Source organism: Eptesicus fuscus, chromosome 18, assembly GCF_027574615.1.
Source record: "Eptesicus fuscus isolate TK198812 chromosome 18, DD_ASM_mEF_20220401, whole genome shotgun sequence".
Taxonomy (NCBI): domain Eukaryota; kingdom Metazoa; phylum Chordata; class Mammalia; order Chiroptera; family Vespertilionidae; genus Eptesicus; species Eptesicus fuscus.
Window position 1 is genome coordinate 54,095,974 of NC_072490.1, and position 13,693 is coordinate 54,109,666.

At 45.0% G+C, this 13,693-nt stretch overlaps 1 protein-coding gene across 1 annotated transcript in view; it reads right to left on the bottom strand.

Annotated features, from left to right (window-relative positions):
* SUCLG2 (succinate-CoA ligase GDP-forming subunit beta) overlaps nt 1-13,693 on the bottom strand; it is a 270,953-nt gene that overhangs the window by 96,177 nt on the left and 161,083 nt on the right. Inside the window, exons 8-9 of the mRNA XM_054729710.1 lie at nt 12,357-12,518; nt 9,792-9,934 (exon numbers count right to left, since the gene is read on the bottom strand). Coding sequence (XP_054585685.1) covers nt 9,792-9,934; nt 12,357-12,518 — 305 coding nt within the window. The remainder of the gene's footprint in view (nt 1-9,791; nt 9,935-12,356; nt 12,519-13,693) is intronic.

Consider the following 13,693-nt stretch of genomic DNA (forward strand, 5'->3'; position numbering starts at 1 on the left):
ATTAGGAGAAGAAACAAATACTAACGCTTCTAATAATTATATGTCTTCCAACATAGAGGGCATTAGTGGTCCATTTCTCTTTAATAGTTTAAAAAGCCTGCCATATAGAATCTATAATCAATTACTGAGCATGTTGGGATTAATAATAAATTTACTAAAATATCCCAAAGTCTGTTAAATTCTTTAAATCACTTACCATGAGACAAAATAAAGCATGTTAAAATTTGAATTTTGAGAAGCAGAGCAAATAGTAAAAACCTTATTTTCTATTTATTTCTGACAGTATGTCAACAGGCAGCATGAAAACGGATTTAGAGTGCCGTGCTGCATCAGGGATGCCTGGAAACGCGGTAGCCCTCAGACACACTGACTGAGTGTAAGACACGGAACCAGGGCCTCTGCCAGGACCCAGCTCTGGGGGGAAGTATTGGCAGGTGGGATGGAATGAGTGTGAGTTGGGCATGGAGAGCCAGACATTCCTGGAAATTTGGATCAACTGGACATGAGGCCAGGAACTGCCAAGTCAGCATTTATGAAGTGATGGCCGTAGGAAAACCGCAGAGAAAGGAGAAGTGAGCGGGCGGCCGGGTCCCCACCCTCGAGCCCATGCACGGTGCTCCCACACCAGTGCAGGCGGCCCAGGGGCACTCACATGCTCATGGCGGGAATCATTTACTCCTCCAGACTGGACTCTGAGGTGGACTGTCACCACTGAGAATGGCTGCCTGGACTTTTAATCTTTTCAGCTCTCTGGGAAAGTAAAATTTATTTTCAAACAGGCCTGTAAAAATAGGGGTTCAGGGCCGTTGTTTCAAAAATAATGCTCATGTTGTGTCAAGTGTTGGGCATTTGAATCCCTCAAGAATTCTATTACCCCAAAAATAACATTCCCTTGCAGATAAGGTATGTTAGCAAATACATGTGGTATGTAATGAAGTGAGATTTGTTTTACGCCACTGATATAAGCGTGTACATAATAAAAAAAAAGGGCATTGTGTTTTGTATTTAAATACAATCGAAATGTCTGATAATTAACAACGTGTGGGCACTCAGCACAGGTGAAACCCAGGACACGTATTATGACGGTGGGCAGCCGCATGGACCTGGCCCTGGGACGGGGGCCTGCAGCTTCACTTCCCCTCAGCTTCGACGGACACTGGAAACATCCATCTCAGAGCTGGCCTCTTCTCAAATGTATGCCAAGTGTATGCTGTGGTTCTTTTACACACGAACTGAATCCTCCCTGCGTTAAACTGTACTTTCTGGCTTATCTGAACAGAGGATGACTGCAAGCTGCTGAATGCTTACACGTCCCATCAATTCCCAACAGCACCCGCAGTATCACTGCTGGCAGCACACCTGCTTCAGACACCTTCTTGTTCTGTGGAGAAGCTCGTATTCCTGGCTACAGCAATTTCAAATCCCTCTGTTAGACATGAACATGGATTCGAACATTCAAAATCTACAGCACAGCCTGGCTGGGGTGGCTCGGTGGTTGAGCGTCCACTGATGAAAGAGGAGGTCAGGGCACATGGCCGGGTTGTGGGCTCCATCCCCAGCAGGGGGCGTGCAGAAGGCAGCCAATCAATGATTTTCTCTCATCATTGATGTTTCTATCTCTCTCCCTTTCCCTTTGAAATATGTATACATATATAAAACACAAACTCAAGTTTTTATTGTACTTTAGAAACGTTTTGCCAAGAACTTGCACATATATTACCACAGTTGGTTCTTGAAACAATACTTTGGAGTATTATTTCCCTATCTACTTCAGAGACGAGGTGACAGAAGTTTAACAGGTATATCCAAATAGCTAGTAAATATATGAAAAGGTGCTCAAGCTCATTAGTCATGCGAGAAAAGCATTAAAACCACAATGAGACACAACCACACACTTATCAGAACGACGCAAACTGAGAAGACGGACTGACTACCAAGTGCTGGCGGAGCTGTAGAGGCCCAGAACCTGGATGTGCTGGTGCACTGGGGGCATCTGGAGAACTGTTTGGCAGCAGCGATGCAAGCGGAACATATGCAAACCCCGTGACCCAGAAATATGAGTTCCAAGTGTGTGTCCACAGAAATGTGCTCCAAAGGACAATGAGAATGTTCAGAGCAACATCTCATCTAATAAAAGAGTAATATGCAAATTGACTGTACCTCCGCTACACTCACAAGCCACACCCACGAGCCACATCCACCAGCCAATCAGGAGCAAATATGCAAATAAACCCAATCAAGATGGCTGTGGCCACAGAGAACAGGAGGGAGGCTTGGGTTTCCCCGGCAATGGAGGAAGCCAAGCTTTCCGCCTGCCCTTGCTGGCCTAGGCCTCCACTCAATACTATAAAGTTTCAATGATAGAAGATAAATAAATCTCAACCAAAATGGCGGCAGCCACGGTGCTGGAGAGAGCAGGAGGCTAGGGTTGCCCCCGGCAATGGAGGGAGCCAAGCTTTCCATCTGCCCTGGCCTGCCTTGGCCTCTGCTTAAGGCTACAAAGTTTCAATTATAGAAGATAAATAAATCTCAACAGAAATGGCTGCCACCATGGAGCGAGTAGGAGGCTTGGCTCCACTCAAGGCTACAAAGTTTCAATTATAGAAGATAAATAAATCCCAGATACCAGGCCTCCTCTTGGGTCGCTGGAGGGCGTGGCCAGCCTGCAAACCACCACAGGCCCCTCGCCCAGGCCACCCCACGCCCCAAGGGAATCCCACCCTGATCCGGGACACCCTGCAGGGAAAACCAGCCGGCCCCCACCCGTGTACCAGGCCTCCATCCTATCTAATAAAAGAGTAATATGCAAATTGACTGTCACTCCAACACACAAGATAGCTGCCCCCATGTGGTCAAAGATCCTGCCCCCATGTGGTCAAAGATCCTGCCCCCATGTGGACACAAGATGGCCACCACAAGATGGCCAGCAGGAGAGGGTAGTTGGAAGGGACCAGGCCTGCAATGGAGGGCAGTTGGGGGTGATCAAGCCTGCAGGGGAGGGCAGTTAGGGGTGACCAGGCCGGCAGAGGAGGGAAGTTGGGGGCGACCGGGCCTGCAGGGAAGGGCAGATCGGGGGGACCCAGGCCTGCAGGGGAGAGCAGTTGGGGCAAACAGGCTAGCAGGGGAGCAGTTAGGCATCAATCAGGCTGGCAGGGGAGTGGTTAGGGGATGATCAGGCTGGCAGGCAGAAGCGGTTAGGGGCAATCAGGAAGGCAGGCAGGCAAGCAGTTGGGAGCCAGCAGTCCTGGATTGTGAGAGGGATGTCCCAGATTGGAGAGAGTGCAGGCTGGACTGAGGGACACCCCCCACCCACCGTGCACAAATTTTGTGCACCGGGCCTCTAGTTAATCATAACAGTCAAAACTGAGAATGCCACAGATGCCTCTCAAGTGAAGAGGATGAGAAAGTCTGGGGGAGCCACACAGTAGAATGCTGCAGGGAAATAAGAATGAGCGAACCAGTGCAACACCAAGTGTGGCAGGTCTTACAAATCCAGCTCAGGGGAAGATGGCAAACACGCGAGTGTACACTAGGTGATTCCATTTACATGAAGCTCAAACCAGGCAAAATTAGTCGACAATATCAGAAGTTGGGATAGTGGTTATTTTGGGGAGAAAGCTGGGTAGGACGTTGGGAGTTGGGGAACATAAGGGTTTCTGAGGGAGGTTGTCCTAGACTATTCAGGCTTCTATCTAAAACTACCACAGACTGAGCGGCTTAAACAACAATTTCTCACAATTTTGAAGGCTGGGAATTTCAAAATCAAGGCACCAACAGTTCAGTGTCTAGTGAAACCACTTCCTGGCACACAGAGAACCTCCTGGGAGCCCTCTGAGGTCCCTCTTATTGGGGCGCTAATCGCATTCATGAGGACTCTACCTGCATAATCTAATTAGCTCCCAAAGACCCCACCTCCCAACACCATCATATTGGGGGGTGGAATTTCAACATATGGATTTGGGGAGACACAGACATTCAGTTCCTAGTATTGATATTTTATTTCTTGATCGGACTGGAGGACACAGAGGTATGTGCACTTGGCAATAATTCACTAAGCTACATACTAAAATGATCTTTATTCTGCTCTATATGTAGGTTACACTTTAATAAAGAGTTCATCAAAATTTTAAATGATACTATCATATGAAATTATCACCCCTCTAAGTAGAAAATATATGTGTTTATCTCAATTCATGTAATAAAACCACCCTCTAAGGCAGTAAGTACTGGGATGCTCTCCATTTTCTGAGGAAACCAAGGCCCACAGAAGTTAAACAGCATGCCCACAGCCCTCCAACCAGTGAGCGGCACGGACAGGACTGGGCCCCAGGCAGGCAGTCTGGCACCAGAGCCCACGAAGGTTCCCTTCCACCGGAAACCAGCATTTGGGGCCTCGGTAGACTCCTCTTCCCGGGTGTGCAGGGGGCTCTGAAGCATGGCTCTGAGCTCTGAGTTGGATCTAGACCAGGAAGCACAGTCAAACCAGGTGAGGTGACCTCACTAATGGGAACTGTACCGCACTGCTCTGCAAAACCAGGCCCCGGAGGGCAACGGATCTGCTTAACTGTGGCCCAAAGAGCTGCGGTTACTATTAAGATTCCTGTCAACTGTCTCTTCATTTTATTCATTTATGCAAAATGTTTTACATACTCCAGATGTTGTTGCAACCCATTTTCTACACCTTTTGAATTCTAAGTTTAAAAGTAGAAATAAAAGCCAAAGCATCATTTAGGAAAACAAAAACCTAAGGATGGCATTCCTTACAGTTTTTCCTTAAATGTGCTCAAATTCTTTACAGATTACCGCAAAACTCTACTTACCCTTCCCATCTTATATTCTTTTCACTCTATGACTTCTGTACGTTAAAAATGATGAAGGTAAGATAAGATCTGTTCTACCACCAGCAGAACAACTCTATTACCTTCCTCTCATCTCCAGCCCAGCTGGAAAATACGAGAATTATAAAATATGCAGAACACCCTGATGTGAATCTAATTCAGTAAGTGAGCTGTCATGAAAGACCCTTGTACACAGTCCAGCAGAGGAACTCTATTCCATATGGATCACAGACAAGTAAAAACCCTGCTCATCAAGGCACCTGCCCTAGGTCCCAGCGAAAATCAGCATCTGGGCTAATAGCCAAGCAGGATAAATGTAAGTTCCAGCTCGTGGCTGACCTTAGGAGTGGAAATATATGTCAATCCATCATATTTTTCTTAAATGTTGATGTTTATTACTTGACCAATAGAACCAGCTCACACATATATGGCAAACAAGTAGTTGTTAGTATCAGCTGACTTAAGTTGAACAACAACAGACCTTTTGTAATTTTGAGTTTCAGTGCACTCAACTAGACTAACCCTTCTATCTAACAGGAAAATCAATGCCTTTGAAATAATTAGGTTCGGGCTCGTGGGAACCTACTTCTGGGCAGGCACGGGGCTCGCCGGGAAAGAGCGGCTGCCAGGCCCCGGCCAGCTTCCCTGCAGAAGCCAATCAATGCAGCGGCAGTGTTTCTCAGCCCCGTTCTCTGAAGTCGGTGAAACAATGCCAGGGTTGAAAATACCATTACATTCCCCTGCTTTTTAACTGGCTTTGAAATTTCAATTTTTGGAAAATGTACTGTGCGATGAGGTCTGCATTCATTTTCCTGATATAGCATGAGAAAAATAACTCCCACACCTTTCTCCACCTAAGATGACAGCCAATCTCAAACAAGTTTAAACACTGCAAGCATTGGAAAATACTCCATAAGGTAAAGTCAACATTTTTGGAGAGATAGTTTTTAAAAAATGGCTCTGCAAGTGATTTTTCATTCCCCTCCTAATATTTTTACAGAATCAAAATTCAGGAACAGCCACTAAGAAAATATATATATATATATATATATATATATATATATATATATATATATAATCTTCACCCGACGATGTTTTTCCATTCATTTTTAGAGATTGGAAGATGCCGGAAACCGATCATTGTTTCACTAATAGAAAGATGTGGACAGGAAACCCGGAAGGCTGGTCAACAACCTTAATTGCTCTAACCACTCACTGTTTAGTTGAAACATTGTTAGCTGAAGCAGCCTCCACCTCTGTTTGTCTTCTGTATTTTTGTTATTGGAATTTCCTGCCTAAAGGCTATGGGTGTATCCCATAGTCTCAATAAAAGGGATAGCAAGGCCAGAGCAGTGTGTAGTCCTCCCACTAGAGTTGGGCTTCCGCCTGGCCCCCATTTCCCAAATTAATATTTTTCTAGTCTCTTTCATTTGTGTGCGGCCTTCTCCAGAACCCGAACCCTGAACCTGAACCCTGAACCACGCGGGACGTGAAAGGGGTTCCCACAGGAAGAGAGAGGGAAGGACACAGAGAAATATTGATGTGAGAGAAACACATGGATTGGTTGCCTCCTGCACGTGCCCTGACCAAGGCCTGGACGGGGGCGGAGCCTACAACCAAGGTACGTGCCCTTGACTGGAATCAAACCCAGGACCCTTTGGTCCGCAGGCCAACGCTCTATCCATTGAGCCAAATGGGCTAGGGCGAAAATATATATATTTTTAAATGCAATGATTGTCCTGGCATATGTAATCCCTTGATGGTTCTCAATTATTCTTTACTGAGTTTCAGCAGAATAAAAGTTCAGTATGTTGTTACAGTTGCCTGTCCTCTGGGTCCTTTGTGGTTCCGCAGCCTCAAGCGCTGTGTGAGATGTCCATACTATTCACAGATTTCAATTGGTCTAAAAATCACTGGGAAGAAAATGATTCTTCCCTGAGGAAGGAATAGCAAGAAGGGCTACATGAGTTTAAAAACAAGTAGGCAGCCACTGATGATGTCCTTACTTAATGAAAACAAGGTGCTTATGTGAACAGAAAAGTCAACCACAAACACTTCCTTCCTGGCTGGGTGACCTGACTTCAGGGACGTGGCCATTCCCCAACGGCCTGGCGAACTGAACAGCAGCAGCTGATAAAACCTTTCCACTGATTTGTAAGTCAGAAGGAAAAGTCTTAGCAAAAAGAAGGTTACCAACTACCCAAGTCATAATGAACACAGACAAGCATACTGTACTACTAATATAAGACAAAATTTTATATATTGAAACTAAAAAGGCTATTGCCATTATATATTTTTTAAATATAGTTTTATTGATTTCAGAGAGGAAGGAAGAGTGAGAGATAGAAACATCAATGATGACAAAGAATCATAGATTGGCTGCTTCTTGCTTGCTCGGATCGAGCCCACAACCCAGGCATGTGTCCTGACCAGGAATAGAACCGTGACCTACTGGTTCATAGGTTGATGCTCAACCACTGACCTACACCAGCCTGGCGCCATTATACTTATTAAGGAAAGGTTTCCACATTAAGTTCAGACTATATTTCTTTAAAAAAATATATGGTATTGGTTTCATTTATGATTTTCTTGGTGATAGGTTCAGATTTCCCATTTCCTCATATGTCTCAAGAATCAGCAGGATATATTAGATAATCTAAGAACATCAAAATGATGACTCTCAAAATTTAAAATCAAATGGTTGTGGCATATACACTACCCCACAGAACTGTTAAAACCATGAGATGATACACTAAAAAATTTTAGTCTTGTTCACATAATAAATATTCACCTAAACCTTGTTATCACAGACAACTGAGTAGTTCCAATGAAGAAGATATACTGGTATTTAGACTGATTAAATGTTTACTGAGCATCTACTATGTACCAGGGTGTGATAGCTACATTCTAGTTAAGACAAGACACACAGAAAGCAATATTTGCTACTAAGAGCATCCTATCTAATAATAGACAAATATGCAAATTGACCATACCTCCGACACACCACAAGCCACGCCCACAAGCCACGCCCACCATCCAATCAGAGCATATATGCAAATTAACCCAAACCAAGATGGCTACAGCCACAGAGAGCAAGGTTTCCCAGGTAACAGAGCAAGCCAAGCTTTCCATAGCCGTTGCAGGCCTAAGCCTCCACTCAAGCTACAAAGTTTCAATTACAGAAGGTAAACAAATTCAAACAAATGGCAGCAGAATGAAGCTTGAGAGAGCAGGCCAGGGTTGCCACCGGCAACAGGGGAAGCAAAGCTTTCCACACACCCTGGCCAGGCCCACCTGCTTAAGGCAACAAAGTTTCAATTATAACCCCAACACAAATGGCTGCCGGCCTCGGAGGCTTGGCTCCACTCCAGGCTACAAAGTTTCAATTGTAGAAGGAAAATAAATTCCAGATACCAGGGTCTCTGCTTGGGTTGCCAGGGGGCGTGGCCGGCCTGAAAACCACCACAGGCCCCTCACTCAGGCCGCCCCACGCCCCAAGGGAACCCCCACCTGACCTGGGACACCCTTCAGAGCAAACCGGCTGGCCCCCACCCCTGTACCAGGCCTCTATCCTATCTAATAAAAGAGTAATATACAGATTGATCATCACTGCAACACACAATATAGCTGCCCCCATGTGGTCAAAGATCCTGCCCCCATGTGGACACAAGATGGCCAGCAGGAGAGGGCAGTTGGGAGGCACCCGGCCTGCAAGGGAGGGCAGTTGAGAGGGACCAAGCCTGCAAGGGAGGGCAGTTGGAGGTGATCAGCCCTGCAGGAGAGGGCAGTTAGGGGTGACCAGGCCAGCAGAGGAGGGAAGTGGGGGGCAAACAGGCTGGCAGCAGAGTGGTTAGGGGGTGATCAGGCTGGCAGGCAGAAGCAGTTTGGGGCAATCAGGAAGGCAGGCAGGCAAGCAGTTGGGAGCCAGCAGTCCTGGATTGTGAGAGGGGTCCCAGATTGGAGAGGGTACAGGCTGGGCTGAGGGACAACCCCCCTCTGTGCACGAATTTCGTGCACTGGGCCTCTAGTTTATTATAAACTGTAACATATGCAACTGTCAGAGATAAAAAATAAAAAACATGCAGAAGGCAATGAGGTCATTATTTTCAAGTAATGTCCTATATAATAAAAGCCTAATGTGCTTAGTGTCCGTTCGTCTGGTTATCCATTCAACCAATCAAAGCGTAATATTCGAATGATATGCTAAGGCCGCTCAACTGCTCGCTATGATGTGCACTGACCACCAGGGGGCAGACACTCCGACCAGTAGATTAGCTTGCTGCTGGGGTCTGGCCAATTGGGACTGAGCAAGATGGGCCAACACACCCTGGAGCCCTCCCGCGATCCCTCCCCAGCTGGCCAACCTCCCGCATCCCTCCCTGGCCCCAGATCATGCACCGGTGGGGTTCCTCGGCCTGGCCTGTGCCCTCTTGCAATCTGGGACCCCTTCGGGGGATGTCAGAGAGCTGGTTTTGGCCTGTTCCCACAGGCCAGGCTGAAGGACCCCACTGGTGCATGAATTCATGCATCAGGCCTCTGGTATGATAATATAATCCTATCCTTTCATTCTGTCTCCAAGCATGATACTACTGTCAGCATCTTATGAGAGGAATCCAACACCCAGTCTTCTTTAAGTCATATAAGTATAGAGCTAATTGCTTCATTGTAAATTACCCAAATGGTGTTTCACGCCAGCCCACGCTTCACTGTTCGGTGTACTACACCAGTTTTATTTCCTGCCACCTCCCAGAGCTCTTAAAGCACAGCCTCTGAAATAAGATCCTGGGGCACTTATAAGACTTTCACCCCAAATGAGTTAAACACCGGGTATGTCAGTGGCGGGTAAGGCAGGGTTTGCATCTGGGCTGCATACTAACCCCTTGCAGCAGGAACAAGGTTGCTCTTGATGGTGAGAAACCAGAACATTATGCAACCTCCACCCAAGAGAGTTACCTTAGGATCAGCTGTGAGCAATTTGAAGGCTTGATAGACTTGAGCTTCCTGTACACCACCTCCAAGATCCAAGAAGTTGGCCGGCTTCCCACCATTCAGGAAAATGATATCACAAGTAGCCATGGCGAGTCCAGCACCATTCACTGTACAATGCAAACAGCACACAGGACAGGATCAATTTAGTAAAATGAAATGGCCCAGAAACTTTTCCCCTCCACACAATTACAAAAGAGAACCCTATCATGACGGGCCCATTTCTGCCCTGTTTGAAATTCTATTCAACCAGGTAAGCTCATAGATTTTTAGGATAAGGAATCAGAAGATGTGCACACAAAGAACAACCAAAAGAGGCCTGGGGATGGGGAGATGGATTTATCAAGAAGTTAAATCAATCTGGGAGATGAAGAAGGGAAGAGTTGAAGTCAGTTATCAATTTGGGCTAGTTAGTAATAGAGGCGGGAGTTTTAGGTTCTGGAAAGTCTATTTCAAGAAATTGGAAAAGAGAAAAAGCTGTGAAAAGTAACTAGGGCCTATGAATTACTTTTTGTTTTGTTTTTTTATTTTGTTAATCCTCACTCAAGGATATTTTTTTCCATTGATTTTTAGAGAGAGAGGAAAGGAAGGAGGGTAGAGAAAGAGAGAGAAAGAGGAAGAGAAAGAGCAATGTGAGAGAGACACATTGATTGGTTTCCTCCCATAAATGCCCGACCGGGGCCAGGGATCGAACCTGCAACCCAGGTACGTGCCCTTGACCTGAAATGGAAGCTGAGACCCTTCTGTCCTTGGGCCAACACTCTAACCACTGAGTACACTGCCAGGACCACATTCTTTTTAAAATCCTTTAAGAGTAAAAAATGGAATTCTTCTAGTTTTGTTTGCTGAGAATACGGTCCCTGGAATGTAGCACCCTCTGGGGTTGAACCACGGGCCTTCAGCTGCAAGAGGGTTCCCCACCTTTTCCTACCGAGTGCAACCAAGCATGATTACACGTTATCTGGAGAAAGCCAGAAGACAAGCGAAGAGATGGTCACTCAAACAACATTCCTAGCCCCCTGCTCCTTTTTCAAAATAACATAACAAATGTTCACTAGCAACCTGACCATTCAAACTAGAACCAAAATGTGCTAGCATCTTCGGAGCTTTTCTTTAAAAACCAAGTAATGAGTTTTAACATAGAAATTCTTATTTTCCAGAACTAAGTTTTATTGATCAATGTAGTTCTGTTGTTCCTTATGCTTAATTATATGAAGTTGTTTTCCTCAGGTTAGAAAGTAAAAAAAATAAAAATAATAAAATAATAAAAATCTCCTGAACTCAGCAGAAACTCTCAAGATAAAGTACCCTTCACTTTTTTCTGACCCATGAGTTCCCCAGACAACTGAACTATGACTAATTTAATTAATTATGGGTCAACTAAAATAAAAATGGTTTATCTAGGATCTGAAAGTAATTTGAAACGTGTTAGGCTAACTTCGTCAAACCACGCACACGCCTACAGAGGTTATAAAGGATCTGCATTGAATTTGTTCTACCCCCGCATTTTCTCTCTCTCCTTCCTAAATGCCTACAATACTGAGCACATTAGCTGACCAAGGGCAGGAGGGTGGGGGAGGTGGTACATGAGAGTTATTGCTCCAATCAAAGCAAGACTCTTGGTGCCACTTGTAACTGGATGTCATTTTCTATTGTATTGAACCGCCAACTACTAGATGAGGTCTATCCAGTTCTGAATATAATGATACTGTTGGTTTAATGAGCTATAAATCTTCTTTATTTAAATTCCATTAAGATTAAGAACTCAGTTTCCAGTGTAATAAATCGGTTCCACCATGACACAGAAGTCTATAAATCTCAGTACTATAAGCTGTGGACAATAACAAAAGTTGTGTTGCCTCTATAGACCCATTCTTATTTCAACTGAATAAGCCATTTTCACAAATTTAGATAATTATGATAAAATCAATTGTTTTATTACCAAAGTGGTATAATGAATGAAACAATTTATCACTTGTTTATCACAGAAGTTGAAACTTGAGCATAATGAGTAAAGTATATATTCTCTTCTACTTCCTCTGAGCAAGTAGTTTTACCTGAACCCAAATTTCAGAATAGTTCCTACATATCAGCGTTGCCTGGAGCAGCAAAGGCCCTTAGCTTAGTAAAAAGCCAAGTTTAACTGATGCTTTGAAACAGGGCTTCTCCCGGGGCGGGGGATTCTGCCCTTCCGAAGACATCCCGCCGTGTTTGGAGACACTTTGGTTGTGACAAGTGGAGGTGCTAGAGGCCAGGATACTGCTGAATCCATTCCAATGTGCAGGCCAGCCCCCAGCCAGCGAGGGATTCCCCACCTGAAATGTCACAGGAGCCAGAGACGAAACCCTGCTTTACACCAGGGACCATCGACCAAAATCTACTTTGGGAAGAAAACGAATTGTCTCCTAAGATTCTTGGGTAGAAAAATCTCTTATGGTTACTTGCTGTTAGGAAATAAAATTTCAGAAATCAGGAGTTCCTAAATTCTGCAAAAATCCACAAGCCATCCTTTTGCCAGAACTGAGTGCTCACCAAAGCAGGCAATGTTCCCATCCAGTCCTATGTATTTTAGGTCATATTTGGCAGCTTCATTTTCAATGGGCTCGTTTTCCGATCCGTCGTCCATGGCGAATATATCCTTTTGTCGGAATTCTGCATTGTCATCAAAGTTTATCTTGGCATCAAAACAGACAACTAAAAAAAGGAACATACATGATGTCTCTTTAGGATCCATATATTACATTCTTTAGGATCCATATATTACATTCTACAGGAAAAAGAAAAAAGAGTAAGACACTGTTGCCCTAGCTCATGAAATAGACGGGACAACTGCCATGGCTCCCTGCCCGAATTTAAACTTCAGAGCTACAAAGACAAATATGAAGTGGTTCCTGTTCCAAGGACTTACCTTCTAACAAAGAGCACAGGCATTTGGGTCTGCTGGTCTCTGTTTAATCAAATAACAATGGAAGTTGCTATCACCCATTAAAAGCTAAGACTGCCAGCTACATGTAGCTTTGATGAGCCGTTCATGCTATATTTTTAGTAATTAATCACTAATTGTCACCTTTTCCTTCTATGCAAAGAGACCAGACAATAACCCTTAATCCTGCTGTGGTCCTTTGCCCTTCTTCTGATGATGCAAAGAGAAATTTTTATTTAACCTGTATCCTCACCAATATTTCTGAGAGATGTAGTGGAAAGAACACTGGGTCAGAATCAATAGTTTTTTTTATGATCCTTAACTAACTGTAGTCTTGATTTAAAAATAATAACAATAACCTACTTCCTCTCTGGACCTCATTTTCTTATTTAGAAAATGGAAATATTCCCTAGACTGCTGAAACACTTGGGGCCTGCTAACGAGCGTTCCATCAACCACCACCTTGGTGTGTGCAGGACATGACTCTTTTGATTCAAGCTGTAAAACACTGAGAGACCCAGCTGGTCAGACATAAGGAAGGCCGACAGGCACTATCGGCAGCGCCGTCTCTGCCCCCCGTGCTGGTTAGGCTCTTAGCGCTCTCAGTGGCCAAGGGCCCTGGACACAGTGACTCTCACTCAGGGACGAGGATGGACTGTGAGCGCATTCCTTGACTTACAGGAGATCTTCTGTATGTGCGGTCAGGGGAGAGCGCAGGGGGGTGGGGTGGGGGGGTGCACTGGTTTCCGGGGCCTGATGGCTTTACTTATAGCCTTTAGGGTGGAAATAAGCTGTCTGTGATGCCATTCCATCATCACCCTCCTCTACTGTACTTGGGATATGGATAGGCAGGGATCTCCGACCAGGTACTATTCTTCTCCAGCACAGCAGACCGGCACCTAACTCTTAAAGGGGAAACAACCACCCTGACATATTTCAATCAAAA